This window comes from Epinephelus lanceolatus, chromosome 17 (assembly GCF_041903045.1).
Source record: "Epinephelus lanceolatus isolate andai-2023 chromosome 17, ASM4190304v1, whole genome shotgun sequence".
Taxonomy (NCBI): Eukaryota; Metazoa; Chordata; class Actinopteri; order Perciformes; family Serranidae; genus Epinephelus; species Epinephelus lanceolatus.
In genome coordinates this window covers 30,838,456-30,854,501 of record NC_135750.1, presented here as the reverse complement: position 1 = coordinate 30,854,501, position 16,046 = coordinate 30,838,456, and the positions used below count along the sequence as shown (strand labels likewise).

General features: G+C 40.0%; 2 protein-coding genes across 2 annotated transcripts in view; one reads left to right on the top strand and one right to left on the bottom strand.

The window, feature by feature from the left end:
• The window catches only part of LOC117248020 (heparan-alpha-glucosaminide N-acetyltransferase), a 30,987-nt gene extending 19,409 nt beyond the window's left edge, over positions 1-11,578 (bottom strand). The window contains exons 1-7 of the mRNA XM_033612737.2: positions 11,429-11,578; positions 10,988-11,082; positions 8,934-9,055; positions 7,872-7,981; positions 5,832-5,901; positions 5,663-5,729; positions 2,478-2,560 (exon numbers count right to left, since the gene is read on the bottom strand). Of these exons, the coding sequence (XP_033468628.1) occupies positions 2,478-2,560; positions 5,663-5,729; positions 5,832-5,901; positions 7,872-7,981; positions 8,934-9,055; positions 10,988-11,082; positions 11,429-11,510 (629 nt within the window). The 5' untranslated portion in view covers positions 11,511-11,578. The remainder of the gene's footprint in view (positions 1-2,477; positions 2,561-5,662; positions 5,730-5,831; positions 5,902-7,871; positions 7,982-8,933; positions 9,056-10,987; positions 11,083-11,428) is intronic.
• An 803-nt stretch (positions 11,579-12,381) lies between these two features.
• On the top strand, positions 12,382-15,934 carry pcbd1 (pterin-4 alpha-carbinolamine dehydratase/dimerization cofactor of hepatocyte nuclear factor 1 alpha). Its single transcript, XM_033613390.2, has 4 exons — positions 12,382-12,517; positions 13,304-13,435; positions 13,528-13,608; positions 15,243-15,934. Exons 1-4 carry the CDS (start codon positions 12,515-12,517, stop codon positions 15,333-15,335), a joined length of 309 nt encoding a protein of 102 aa, XP_033469281.1. The 5' UTR covers positions 12,382-12,514; the 3' UTR covers positions 15,336-15,934.
• The last annotated feature ends 112 nt before the right edge of the window (positions 15,935-16,046 follow it).

The window sequence follows — 16,046 nt, the reverse complement described above, 5'->3', positions numbered from 1 at the left end:
AAGAGGTGTTTGTGTTGCATGTCAGAAAATGGGTGTGGGCCATTACACAACACAAACTTGCAGGGGAATGTAAATGGTTGCATGGTCAAGCGGCTACAGCGTTTTGCTCTGGGGCAAATTCAATCCTCTTGCCATCCTAAATACATGAATTTATGCTTTTAATTCACGCTTTATTTAATCAAAAGAAATATATATATCATCAGGGGGTCTTTAAGAGCCATAACAGCATTAGGACAACCTCTAAGAACAAGACTCTTTGATAAGATGCACTGTATCTACCTCTGCCTCCTCTTGTTTTTCTACTTAGATTCAATTAAGAGGTGCACCAAAGCCATTACTGCTCTTTTAGCCCCAACCTGCTGATACAAGATTTTAATCGGCCACTATCATCTCAAAAGGGCTATTAGAGTAAACCCTGCTGCATGTGTCCATGTACTCTTTCTCTCTCTCACGCACACACACATATGCATGCAGGCTATCATTTAAATTTTGACGAACATATCCATTAGTCGCCATAGTGACAAAGACGGAGGTTAAATCACTGACCAGATGAGACCTGGTGAAAATCTCTGCAATATCAGGGCAGGCTTATTGGCCATCTTTTTAATCAAAACACTCTGGGTGAACAGGAGCTCCATTTTAGGCAGACTACTAATGCCATACACAAGTGACAACACTGTCTGCTAATTATGATTAAGGGAGACTGTAAGTGCCTAATTAATAGGATGTGTGCTGAGATGACTTTGTTTTATGTTGCACCAATGTTAATACAAGATAATGTCCAGGCTGAAACACCACAGGCTAGTTGCTAATCAGGTTGAAGTTGTAAATATCCCTGTGAAGCTCTCCAATGGGCATTTGTCACTTCAGTAATAGACTTAATTCACATCTGGGAATCAGTATTTATGATTTATAGCCAACTAATTACACAAAGACATGTCTGTCGTGCAGCAGTGACAACTGGTTACGACTTGCTGACAGACGCTTATGGACTTCTTTGATTTGAATCACTGTACATGCATTACCAATTAGAGTGTTAGCTTAGTACATTTCCCCGTTGCAAATGGATAGTTACACTCTATCACTGCAGACTATTGAGTTACCAACTGTGCAGGCCATATCAAATACACAGACATCCAATCTAGTCATAATAAATTACTACTTCAGTGAAAATGCCAAGGTTCTTTTCTTCTTGTGGCCAGACATCAGAGCATATCTGAAACTGAATCAGAGGAAAACTTGGAGCTTAGTCAAAATAAGGCACAGAATGAGTCAGCCACCTGGTGTTAAATGTGAATGACAATCCACTGTATTGCAGTAATAGTTGTTCCCTCTGTTGTATGGCACTGCTAACTACTGACGGTGCGATTTTCAACAGTACAGGGACCGGCGACAGGCTTTTAGCAATGCGGCACAAGATTAAAATCCAAATCCTTTTAGAAAAATTAACGTGCAACCGTACCCCACTGGTCTCTGTATATCATGTCAGTGGAGTCTGAGCAATGATCAGAAAAACCTTTCAGCTCAGAAGAAAAGGCTTTTGCCTTCAGAAATGTCTCAGCATTTATGGTGGATGATGTGTCTGTTCTCTGTAGAAAGTTGTTTGTCAGGGAGTATGGATCATAAGTCACAGGGCTGAGGAGGCACACGCAGCGTTAATCTTGAGCGCTGAGTCACAGTTTGATTAAGTGTGTTGTCAGGTATGAAAATTTCCAGTATTACCTATCAGGACATCAATATGTGACAAGTATCTGTAACCCCAGAGTGACATTTTGGCTAATAGGATTGAACAGGCAGGCAGAACAGAAAGGGAAAAGAAATCGAAATGTAGCCTTTCCTTGAACCTTTGCGAAGTCTAGTCTAAGTGTACTCAACTGATTCAGCTCCCAAACTAAATAACAGTATGTGGTATTTTGAATTGAGCACATATGCACAGTGGTTTCTGAAGGTTCTTCATCCAAAAGGAAGCCACAGACGAGAAGATGCCAATTGTCTGCTGGATGCTGCCTCTGTGCTGCTGGATTTCCTCTCGCTCTCCATTTTGGCAGGAGATCTATGGCTGTGTGGATGTGTGCTGATATGTTGACGGTATTATTACATCAATTATTTGGCAAGGGGGAGGTCAAAGCCACACCAGCATCCTGTTTCCAGAGAGGCGTGCTTTGTGTCTACCCCCAGGCCACAATTAAGGCTAGCAGGGAGCCCAGATTCAATCACATGCATCACTCCTGTCCAACAGAAACACACTGTTCCAAACCCGAGACGCACTGATATCAGAAATCATGCCCAAAGCTATACCGCCTGATAACAAAAGCTTGGGGGAGCATGTGGCCAGACTGTGACCCCTGTAATTATTCATTATGTTGGGCCTGTAGATCTTCATCATGCCTTAGACTGCTCTAAAGAGAATTAGCATGTGAACGAACTGCATGTGGTGATAGACTGATAAACAGGATGGTTGTTGATGGTGTACATACCCTCGGAAAGTGTCCAGTGAGCGCAGACGTGTTGGTTTAGCTTTAGCGGTATTGTGCTCAGCTTCACAAGCCTGTGCGCTGTCCTGTAGAAACAATTAAGGGGTAGAGAAAATAATGTCAGAACTCTGAATTTAAGTAACTAAACAGTTTGGCTCACACAAAGGTGTATGAAAATTATCAACAGTTGTTACTATGACTATCGATGTATATGTTGAATCCCTGTTGTTTTGACTTGCGACTGCTATTTCTTTTTCTTGTTGCAGTCAATCCATGTTTGCATGTGTTAGAGTTTTCAAAACAATTTAGCTTAATGCATTGAAGCAATATCATCGGATTTTCTGGCCTCTTGGGGGCAGGGGAACAAAGTATAAACATTCAAAATCTATCGCCTAATAAAGTTGATATAAGCAGGCATGGAGCAACAATCATATTCATTTGGAGTCACGTTTCTGTTAACCTGATGAATGTAAGTCTAATATTCAGTCCCCGTTAAGCTCTGTTTTGGTCCCCACCATAGACTATATCTAAAGATGGACAATGCGTCTCCACTTCCTCCCACTATACAAAAATGTAGCCAAAATATCACAGATTCTTGCGCAGCCATCTTGTGGTGGTCCGTCATTTGGAGTCTGTGCAGTAGTGATTGGGTGGTGGAGCCACGATTTTCAAGGTCCTGCCCATGCTCCTGCCTGACTCAGCACCATTGGCTCAATTCAATTGCGAGTGAGCACAGTACTTGACTCAATTAAAACCAAACTTAGCCTATAAAAAAACACAACAACAAAAAACAAAAACATTTAAATATACATCAGCATGATAAAATGACAGAAAGGAAAAATTGATTTGACATGTACTCTGATTTTTTATTTTGGCCCATGTCCCGTCCACTAAGGAGGTGGCGGAGATTATAAACTATACTGCAGCCAGCCACCAGGGGGCGGTCAGTATGTTATGGCTTCACTTTTGTGAAATTGTTATGCCGTCCATCTTTATTATACAGTGTATGGTCTCCACCAACACCTGAGAAAGATATTTGGCTTCTACATGCAGCTGTATGTTCACTAGCTAGCAGCTAACTTTGTCTGTCTGAAGTTTGGTGGTGGGTAGGTAGTGTGCAGTGGATTTATTAAAGCTTTTGCTCAAAACTGCTCCCTGCTGGCCAAACTCATGGTGAGAACAGAATGCTAAACCAAAACAGTAACACCATAACAATGTGCTGAAAGACACTAAAACAGCCTGTAGTGTTTATAATTTTGCTTTTTTTTGTTTCTTAGAGGCCTCCTTCGTTTTCTCATGTTGCTTTGAATGCTTACATATCAAAGTGCTGATGATGACCAGACCTTTTTCTAATAGCTGACAAGTTCTGCTAATTCGCATTAAGTTCAAAATGACCCTCTTCTGTAGCAGTGATTAATTATGATTACATTATAATAAAAGTTGTCTCTCTAGAGATGGTTACATTACTTTGTGCACCATCAGCTTTCACTTTTAGACTTTAACTATTATTACATCCATGTCTGTTCAGACTCACATATAGCCATGACAGCTGACAATGCTTCAAACATGGATATTTCTTCAAAGAAGCTACATATTCTAAAACGTGAATGCTTCACACACATCTTCAACCGGCAGCAGAGAAGAGCTACACAATGATCACAGTTTCAAGGTGGACACCCAAGATTAGTGTCACCAGCTTAGTATCTGAAAAAATGTCCCCCCTTCTGTTCCTGAGATATGGTGTTGAATAATGGTCAGAGCTTTGTTTTTGTAGAGCATTATAATGTCACAGTGACGTTGACCTTTGACTGTTTGGATATAAAATCTCATCACTTAATCATTATGTCCTACTAAACATTTGTGTAATTTTGTCATAATTAGTATGTGAATTCTTGAGTTATGGCCTTTGACCTTTGAAAGCCAAATTTTAATCAGTTCATCATTGAGTCTGTGCCAAATTGGAAGAAATTCCCTCAAGGCGTTCCTGAGATATCATGTTCATGAGAATAGGACAGATGGACAACCCAAAAACATTATGCCTCCGGCCATGGCTATCAGCAGAGTGGAGGCAAAAAAGTTGAGAGGCTGAAAACAGAAGCACATTTATGAATACATAACTGTAATATACTTAAAACAACCACAAAAAATATACACTACATTCAAACTTATTTGAAGATTTTACGTAATATATAATTGTTCCGAGATGTAAAAATGTTGACAAAACTGAAAATCCAAATTGCCACATGGGTCAGAACTCCTCAAAATGATGTTGGCCATCTTTCTATCCTGGGTCATGCTCTGCGCTGCGTGTTGGCGCCTCTTTTTCCCCTATCTCTGTGATGGCAGCATTGAGATGACTCTGGCCTGTTGCCCTCTCAGTTGGATTAGCCTGACTCACTGGCCTCCATGCAGCAGTTTAAAGAGCCAGAGCAGGAAGACACCAACACTAATATGTTATGATGGATCTGCATGCCATCCAGGCAGCATATGGAAGACAGAGACATCTTGCTTGGAAGAATGAGAGGAGCCATTCATGCTCACCAAAATTACACAGCAGCTCTTGCCATCAAGCAAGATGATTGGACGGATACGACGCTCTATCACTCCCATGTAAGTCTGCTGTACAATTGGCTCTGCTAACATTTGTATCAATCATTCCATTAGTGTCTCCCAAATGTCTTGATGACTGGAGTCTCGGAGCAATTTTGGTATGCATCTCAGGCTGCGTGGTTAGCCAATAAAAATGACGCAATGTTACTGTTGGATTAAGGCAACTTTGATGTTTGATTACAAAGAAAGTTAATTATTTTCTGCAGTGAAGAAATAGAGGTGGCACAGTCATTTGGTATAGTGCTCCTCTGGACACCTTAAATTCTAGAAAAATCCAGGAGTTAGGGGACCAAGAAGGGATATACAAATATTTGGAAAAGGTTTCTATATGTTTTCTCATATGCACATTGTCCACAAACAAAACTATAGTTTTAATGGTTAATTTTGAACATAATGAGATGTTTAGTATCTCAAAACTGTGCAGATGATACTGATGAGAATTCATTTGATGGAAAATATTTTATTGCTTTATGATTGATCTAAATCTAATCAATCAAATCACTCATCTGTGTCATCTCATTGCACTTATTAAAATATTAATAATCTAATGCATTCATTGGAAGCAGCAATTTACTTACATTATCCATTGGGTACTCTGGGCTTTGGCAGCAAATGGTCTTCATAAATTTTGATGTACAACGCCTCCTGTAAGTGGGACAACAAGTCTGAGCTGCCTGGTTCTTATGGAGAAGTAATCAGTGCAGAATGGTATTTTCATTGTGGATGATGTAAAAAACATAAATGTACCTGTAGATGTAGGGTGCCACAACGAATAAGAGAGCGATTACGGCCAGTGAAAGAGCTGCCACCAGAAGAGCTGCAAAATAAAAAAAAAAAAAAAAAAAAGGAAACGTTTACAAATGGAAATGGCCATGTCAGGAGCTTTATATTCTACATCTCTATCCGAATGGGATCTGACTGGGGATAAAGGGCCAGATTACCAGTCCAAACTGTCTGCTTTACTCGCCTCTGGACTCCCTTGTGGCTGTCTGTCAGTCAACCAGTGTCAAAGGGGATCCCTCAAGTGACAAACAAGGACCTAATGGAAAACTCTTGGTCGATCCATCTGGGTAATCTAACCCTGCAGGCGTACCAAAAGGAAAATGTAAGGCTACACTGGAACGAGGAGAAGAAAACAAAGAAGGGAAGAGCTGTGCTGCCAAGGGGCATCATAGATGGGGACGAGGTCAAGATGAGGTTTACAGTGCGAGAGGGCACAAATGCTGCAGCTGAGGTGCCTTTTACCTGCTAAATAAATAATGAAATCTACACAGATCATAAAAAAAGGTATAGGGAAAAGCTTAAGGATTCAGTGTTTAAGGAACCACAAAGCCTATGTTACATGATCACTGCATAATGGCGACAAAAATGTTCCCAGAGGCATTAGTGCAATGAAAATGATGCCAAACACCTCATAGTCCAATTTTATCTTCTTTTATGCAAACAAAAATGCAAGTTTGCTACACTATTGTTCACCCATAAGCACCAGCAGCATTGAAAGAACAGTGAGACATTTTACAGCTGTGCTGCTGATTATAAAACTATAACACATAGGCTCAGGAGATATCACTATGGCCTTCTTGCGTCAAAGCACAGGAAATAAGGGGGCAGTACGCGCCATGTTTGTCTTCAGTGGAAAAACAAACAAAAAGAAGCCATTTAAACTGAGCTTAAATCCACACTATGACATCTACTCTGAACAAAGAGTGGTCACTTAATCGCGCTGGAAAAGTCATGGCATCTCTGCTGTCCACTCATAAAAGCACCATAAAGCTCTCAGCACATGAAGTGAAACAACACTTGATCTCTGCAACAACCACGCTCCCTCTATTAGTTATTGTCACAACAAATAGAAAGTGATGGACACAAAACAGCTAGATTAAGTTCAGTTCATCGATGAGACAGCTGAAGTCGAACAAATACTTGAAAGCAGTCGATATTCTGGATTTCTTTGTGAGAACTAAGGCCTCAGCAGGTGACCTGTGGTTTGTGGTACAATGCAGAATACAGTACTAATATGATTAAAGGGTGGATCTGATTGCAGCTGCACAGAAACATATCCTTGAAGAATACCGCACCCATCAAATGACCTCATGAAGCCATGCAGCTAATCAATCTGAGACGCTGAAGTAAACTTTGAAATGTCCTAGCAGGGCAACTCTAACCTGTCTTGAGCTGCTGACCAGACCATTACTTAAGCTGAGCAAGTCCTATGGGGAGTTTGTATAATCACAGGTCTGCGAAGCTAATGGAAGCTCATCATACTGTGAGGGGTGCCGTCACACTGACCATATATCTGCTTGGATAATGGCTACTTGGCCTTAAAAGTCTGATCTACAACATAATCTGCAATATTGTTAAGTAGAGTGTACATTATGGAGAGAGACGCTTTCAAAATCCCATTACGCCCTAATCCTTCCACACTCCCTAATGTATTACCCACAATCCTCCACGCATGGAGCCAGGCCTTCGAAACAAACAGAAAAGCTTTTCTTTTATCCCTTTTCAAGAAGGCATGTCTTATCTGATCAATACACATCATGTCCCAGGAGACGGGTGAGTATTACTGTTCAGTAGATGTGGACGAGCCGAGTGATTCTCCTCTTTGCTGACTCAATTAAGTAAAGAGTGGATCAAAGGCTTGGCCTGAGCATGGACACAGGTCCCTTTACTGTCACTGGGTCTCACCAAAGCAATCACGTTTCACTCTCAGTCCGTTATTCAAAACTGTGCAGCTGATTACTGAATGTCATCATCCCGCATCCTTCATCAGTGTTGTGCACTTACGCAAGTATGCATTGTTTGGTCTTTTATCCACAGCCTCAGTGCAGCTGGCGGCCTCGGACATCTGGATCCAAACAGAGTAATGACCACCTTCTCCATATGTCTGACTCCACCTGCATCCAAAACAGTGAAATATTGACACACACTTACTCTAAAAGCAAATAGAAATACTGCTTGTTTTTATTTGATTCTGTTTGGAATTATACTTCCTTAAAAGCATGTATTAAATTACTTTTTTCATCCACTTGCTGCTGTTTTACTCTTCACCTGACTATAAAAAATGGTCTACTTAGCTCCCTCTGTTGGTTTTACACCTTTGAAGCTCAGGAGCACCACCTAGTGTCCTCAGACTAAAAGTGCATCCCTCTGCCCTCTCGTCATCTCCAGTTTCAGGCCCCAAAAACATGCATTACATGCTCATATTGATCCACTGTTGGGATGACATACTAGCTATCACTTGGAGTGTTTTTTCAAAGGGGAAAAGGAAATCAATAGTCTGGTTAGAGACCTCAGCATTGATCTAGGAAGCCCAGGGCCAGACCTTTGAGAGAGCAAGAAAAGCATCAGAGGCTTGTCATGTTGTAACTGAATCTCTGGCACCATGTTTACAGGTGACCCCCAGATGGAAAACTCTGCCCTGGTGTCTTGTCAGTCCTGATTGTTTATAAATATGCAGACTGTCATCTCCAGTTAACATCCCCACTGAGGCTTCCACAGGACGAGCAGCTTTGAAGCTTTAATGAGCCCTTTCATCAATATTGGAATGTCAGGTCTTATTAACCCCAAAAAGGCTCCTGATCGATACCAGGGGAGGTAGTTTAAGGGAGGGCATCAGTCAGGTCCAGAAAGCAGGTCAGGCCTACTCCCAGAGCACTGTAAATAATCTCGCAGACTGCTGATGTAATCATTGGATGCCACCACACTATATCATGGCTGCAAAGAGGAGCTATACACTCCCACAGGCAGTTAATACGAGTAAACAGGAAACAAATCAGCATTTTTACTTCTTTGGATTGTAGGTGGTTTAATGTAATTGATGCTTTGTTAGAATGGTAAACTTGTTACCTGCAAAGACTTTCATTCCTGGTCTGGGACTCCACTTGCAGAGTCAGAGTGAATTTAGTGCTGACCACTGCAGATGCATTGTTGTTGTTGGGTTTCACAGTGAGCAAATGCTGGTACACACACTGAGAAGTAAAAACAGGGACAACACTAAAGTACTTTACAATCAGAGGGGTCTCAAGACAAATCTGGTGGGGTCATGATGATTAAAGGTATAAGGATTCAAGGACTCAAGGTTTATTTGTCAGATACACAAATATGTATGGTGAAATGCAACGTGGTGTGCTCCTCAGGATTAGAAAATAGAAATAAAAGGAAAAAATGAAGACAAAAATATGTAAAAAGGAAAATGCACATAAGTCCTAGGAACAAACAGGGTTTCTACAGCTGTCAGACAGTTAAAGTTAATGCTTTTTACAACCTTTTCAAGATCAAAACTGATTTTTTCAAGCATTGAAGGTAAGTATAATGTTTAGTAGAATATATATATGGTCCCATTTTATGTAGGAATATGGTTATTAGAGTGAGTTAATCTACATTTCGCCAACAGGCAAATGCAACTATAAAGAGACAGTATTAGGTTCAGTGGTAGGTAGTGACAGACAAAGTTCACAGCTTTGTTACAGTCAAAGTATAGTTTCTCCTGGTCAAACATTACTCCAATAGAAGTAAAAGTTGCTGAGTCATATCATTTCTTGAGTTGAAGTCCTTGAGTACTTGCTTCTAAAAATACTAAAGTACTGAAGGTACCTTTTTTTTGTTTTTATTTCAACCCATTGCTGTATGTTGTCACAATACATTCAAAGAACCTAATGATGCTCAAACAACCCACTGAATGCATTGAATATGCTGCAAAGCTGATAGAAATGCCCATGGCAACACAAATTGACAAACGGGCCACCATTGTCATTTCCATCCTATTTTGTTTAACCCCCTCAAACCCCAACCCTCACACAATGTTCTGACACAGCTCGAAGAACGAATTTAGGAACAATTTTACAATAACTAAAAGTGGAGAAAGAAAAATTAAGAAAAAACAACAGTTATTTATGGTTTGTGAAAATTTTGCTCAAATGTTTATTCTAACAAAAAAATTACTTTTTCGTCTTGTGGCAGAGATGAGAGTAGAAGAGAAGTAGGCAATACCTATTTGTTGGCGGGTTTCCTGGTAAAGTTGTTCCTAACTCTGCATGTGAGATTCTACTACCTTGATTCCCATCGAGTCAAGTTTGAATAACCTTTTGCATAAAAGACATCAAGCCTCATGGGCATTACCTTCTACTGGTTTCAGCCATGCCTTGAAGTTCTTAGTCAAATAGCTAAATTTAATCGAATTTACAATTTCCCATGTCATCCGGGGTACAGTGACAGCTAGCCAGCAGCCAGTGGATCATCTGCTCTGAAAATCCTGACCAGAATAAAATTTGAGGGTTGTTGGTTTGGTTATCCTGTTCTGCTTGATGTTATGAGAGAGGGATTTGATAAATTGTTCCAGTTATTTTAAGATTGCAACATCAGAACAACAATCCTCTTTCCTACAACATCCTACTTCCCGTGTCGTAACATTTTTAAGACTTTTGACAGATTGATTTAAGACATTTCATTAACAGTCAGGGTCATATTTTGAGATTAATAGATGTCATGCATTTAACTAGACTAGACTAGGCTATTTAACATCTGCTGGAACCCTGTTTATGAAAAATGTAGGATCCAGTGTTTTTGAAGCTTGACTCACACTAAGTACTACATGTCAGGGTGTAACAGATTTTGAACTTTTTTTTAAAGGAATCTTTCTCATGTGAGCCCAATTTCAGAAGGATCCACTGCTAAATCACTGGAGTAACCTTTAACCTTTCTAGAAAGATCTGGGTAAGAAACAAGAATGTCAAAATAGGCACTTGCTTAAAATTGCTGACTTGTTATGTGTGCATCATTATGAACCACTCAAATGTGACAAATAGAAAACTTAAGTAATTTTGCTGACATTGACATCTTGGACAACCGAGACAGACAGACAAAGGGAAGAGACAAACAGAGTGACAGTATATATTCTTTACCTTGTAGCAGTAATCTGACGTGTAGAGGACCTGCACTTCTTCTGTCAGCTTGTTATGAAATGTTAACAAAGCCTGGTCCATTCTCAGTGTCAGCCCTACATAGATTCAAAGCAACACTGATTTATGGTGCACACAATGCTTTTTGTACATCATAAATATACGATAGTAGAGGGGTGTATCAGATCACTAACATTAACAAGATCATAACACAGCTCAATACTATTGACTGAGTGTTCTCATATTACTGACAGCTCAATTTGTCATAATTGAATGTTAACCTTGATTATGAAGACCAAACACTGATTGTCACAAGAAGCTAAAAAGAAAACTGTTATTTTTTTGGTGTTGACATTAAGTGACTGCTCCTGTGTCGAATGGACACAACAGGAAAACTTTTGACTGCTTCACACTGAACACCAGAATGAATCCTAGAAGACTCACCTGGGTTTAAGTGTCCTCCATAGCTGCTGGTTACAAGGATTAACAAAGCTAGACTAGCTTGTAGCAGTCTCCTGGGCTCCATGTTGCCACTTGAAAACACTTCTTCCACTGCTCATCTTTATAACACTCACACCAATATAAAAAGTGGTCAAAGGGCAGTAAGCATGCGTGGTTGGTGGTATCTTTAAACTGGTATGTGATGCGTATGTTTGGAATCAGATATAGGGCAAAACTTGTTTGCAATTTTGTTGCAGAGATAGAAGACGAATAAAATGAGACTTAATGAAGAAAACATACACTTTGCCAGTTTAAAAGCTTACATGAGTTAAGTGTATGTATCAGTGTAGAAGTCAGAGGGACACGCTAAATTTCCAAACACAATTTACACAACCATTTGACTCCAATCTAATGGTTTTGCTCTAAATTGCAGCTTTCTAACAAAAACACCGAAACACATTCTCATTTCCCCACTCAGCCAACTGTTAAATGCTCATCACTTGTCACATCCTCTCCTTCTCCTCATTTCATTAACCAGTTCATTTCCCTGAGCGCTCGCCGTGACAGATGAGTTCACCAGGGCAATCTCAAGGAACATCTCATTAACCTTTGACATGAACTCCAGCCAGCTGAAGAGTAGCACTTGCTATAAAAACTGCTGTCGTAATGAACAGAGACATCATTAATAGTGTGCTATTATTCTGAAGTTTAAGTTCATGCTTAATACGTGAGCATACACAATGTACATAGATTATTAAAAGGTGTATATAAGAGGGACAGCCTCTTCCTCCTTTCCTCACACAGCTGGCCATTGCAGCAGTGTTTACTGAATCCTGCTACAATAGCTGGCCTTATACATGCCTTGTGCAACAGATGACAGTTTATGATTAAACCCATGATGACATGTGGCTGAGTAACCTATCAGCAGTGAGGATTTCTGCTCAGGCTTCTGCAGGGGCAGCCAAGCAGGACCTCCAGCTCATGTGTCAGATAAAGTCAATCCAGTCCCTCTCGCTGGCTGCCACAGCAGATCTGTGCAACAGGGAGCTGGAGCTGAACCTCCTCTGTGTATAAAAACACTCTGCAAACATGGTGAGTACACAACCTCTCTACAGTGTGTATCCTGGCTGCACACAGGGTGTTTCACACACCTGTTGCCATTTACTCACTCTCATACTCTAAAACTCCACTAGATGATGTTTTATCGCAGGCTGACAATTGCAAATAGATAAATTTGATACTAAGTTTCATAAGTGCCAGTGTGATTCTGCAGGGATAAGACTGACATAAGCACATTTCCTGTCTTTGTGTTTGCATTAAGCTGCCACACGTGATGAATAGATGAGGTGTAAGCCACTGGCTATTGTCTGTGTGCTGCCCATTCGCTCCACTGACAGAGCAGATTAGACTGTTGCTATGATACCTGTTGATGTCATTGCTCTGTTACTGGTCATTGTGACATCTGTTTGCGCTCTTGGTTTACAAGCATGACTGCTCATCTGGGTTCAAAGCCTTCAAAAGTCCCCTCTTGGTTGTGCAATAAAATCAGACGTCTATTTGGGGTTGTGAAATGTTGACAGTGCAGTTTGGAGTCAGGGTCACTGAAGCTGGATGAAACAAGTATAATTAACTTTAAAATCCATGTGACCCTGCATCATGTGTCAAGATTAGGAACTGAGTTACCAAAAAGGAGCACCACCCCCTCCCACCACTACCACCCCCTTCCACCACATGCCTTTGAACCAGCTAGTTTTTTAAACCAGGAATGCAGCCTTTCATTGTTTCCAGATGGGATCCTGTGCAACCAATCGCAGTTTGTGTTTGTGAAACTGCCCCTCTCTGATCTGTTGTACTGTTGCCTCCTCTCTTTCCTACCAGGCTGGTAAAATTCAGAGTCTAACTGAGGAGGAGAGGACCCACCTACTCCCCCTGCTACGCAACGCTCAGTGGGTGGAGGTTGTTGGACGGGATGCAATCTATAAAGAGTTTATTTTTAAAGACTTTAATCAGGTTTCTAACATATCATAATTAACTCACAAAATCCACATAAATAGCAACCACTACTGTATGGACATAGATAATATGATGTTCTTTCCTTTCAGGCTTTTGGTTTCATGTCCAGAGTGGCGTTACAAGCAGAGAAGATGGACCATCATCCTGAGTGGTTCAATGTCTATAATAAGGTATAAAATATTAATCAGGACTCATGTAAAGGAGATTGCAGCCTATAGGGTGGTTGCACTTTTAGTAATCAGTGAATAGGCTACATCACTGCTTAACTTGGTCCTGAGGAGCCCAGTACTGTGACCATGTACAAAGATTCAAATTCATGAGTCTTCAATAAAACCATACCTATATTTATCAGCAAAATCATAAACATTTTTCTTAAGACTGACAAAAACACATCTCTGACCAGTGACACCATTAAGATGTTTGTACATTACTTATTTCTTTCAATTTTATGCTACTTTATACTAATACTCCACTAAATTTTGTAGACAAATGTTTAGTTATTACTTTGCAGATTCAGACTATCAATACAAAATATAACTCAACTATTAAATTATATATCTATCTTTGTAGATATAGACAAATAGATATAGATATATATAATACATTAAGCTACCCAGCAGGTCATATAGAAATTAATCATCCCCAATTTATCAACTGTGACATTAAAATGAACACATTAATGAATCAATACTGTAGTCCAGTAATAAAATCTATGAACATGAAATGGGCCATTCTGCATAATGAGTATTTGTACTTGTGCTGTAATGAGTACTTTCAGTATATTTTGATGCAAGTACTTGCTTGTAGCTTTAATTGAGTATGATTTTAGGGCTTTTACTAATAACAGAATACTTTTACATTGTAGCTTTTCAATTTTTACTTAAGTAAACGATCTTAATACTTCTTTCTCCGCCCCCTTTGCCAAAGCACTGTCTTAGTAATTGAAATTAATTTATAAATGCTTAAACACAGCGTTTCAAGTGTAGCAGTTTTTAGCTGAACACTCACTGTAGCTAGCTACCTGTTTAGCACCAAACAGCTAACAGACACAGTTAGCTAGCTACTAGCTGGGGAACAAACCGGATCATTTCGCAGCTCAAGTGCCAAGATATTTCCCTCAGAAGTTGGTAGAGACTGAAACAGAGCTTAAAGAAAGTAAATGCTGGACTTACATTCAATATGTGGCGAGAAACACGACTCCAAATCAATGCTAACGCTATTAGCCTACCTGTGTGGTCTGCACTTAGGATTTGAACAGTGACAATATGACAGTATTGTGTTTACCTTTTCAGATGCTAGGCACACTTTAACTTCATATCTTATTCTTCCATTTTTTTCAGACATCTTAAATTATGCCAGGTTGACACTGCTTTCATCATTTACTGTTAACTACAGCTGAGTTGACATTTTAACCTCTTTCATGCTTACGCCTCAGCTAATTTCAGTTTTTACTGTTGAACTCTCCCGGTTTAAACACAAAAACATCAAAAGACACTTTGCACATCAAATGCTGCTTTCTGCATTTATTGCATTGTCAAACATGAACTTTATTGACTACTTTTATCACTGAAATTTGTTGCAGGGGTAGATATTTGCCTTTCTCTCTTTCTTTCGCTTTGCTGTGTGTCAGTCAGTGGGAAGGAAAAAAGTGGTTGATGCCATTATTAAGTTGGCTGATCTACGATTAGAGGCTTTCTATTAAAAGCACGATCTTTTGGCTGAAGCAACACAAAGTTATTTGATAAAAATAGCCTTTTCTAGTCATATGATGACTCCCCTGCTTCATTCTCCTTTGTTGCCACAGGTCCAGATAACTCTCAGCACACATGACTGTGGAGGGCTCTCCCAGCGAGACATCACTTTGGCCACCTTTATTGACCAGGCGTCACTGATGTGAGCCACACACATTATCAGTCATCTCAAAAATGGAAATTGGAGAGCTGAAAGTCACGGCTCTTCATTTATTCGTTCCACTGAGAAGTCTGAGGATGTGACCTGCAAATCCAAAGAATATGAACCACTTAGTTTCAATGAATTGTGAAAATGTAGCTGTGGGTGTTAAAGTGCAAAGGGTCCAATGTGTCATCAATGTGTTGTTGGTTTTACACTTGGTGGATAAATGAGATAATTAGCTAGTGCTAAAAAATAATGTTTACACATTGAAGTAAAGAGAAGTAATTTCTCAGCAACCATTCCAGATAACATTCACAATGGTACATGTGTCCCTCTGTCCCCACTAGTGTCTTATGTGACAATTCTTTTGTACTTTGCTGTCAGTAAATGTTATTTTCTGTCAAACTGTTCTTGTCATAACTGAAAAAAAGAGCAGAAACTGATTTTCTCATCATACTGAATGCATTTTATTGAAAACAAAATGACCATCTGCTGTGGTCAGCCAAGAGCGTGACTGTGGTAACTCCCTGGAGTGGGTTAACGTGTTTTCTGGGAGGAACAAGCAGGTGCTTCCTAGCTCAAAATAAATCTGGTAAACAAGGATGCATGCTGACATGAGCACAAATCTTTGAGCCTTGTACATTCAGAGCTTCATATGACTGTGTACAGGGGTGGACAAGTCAAAAACACAATACAGTATAATGCAATAGTACCC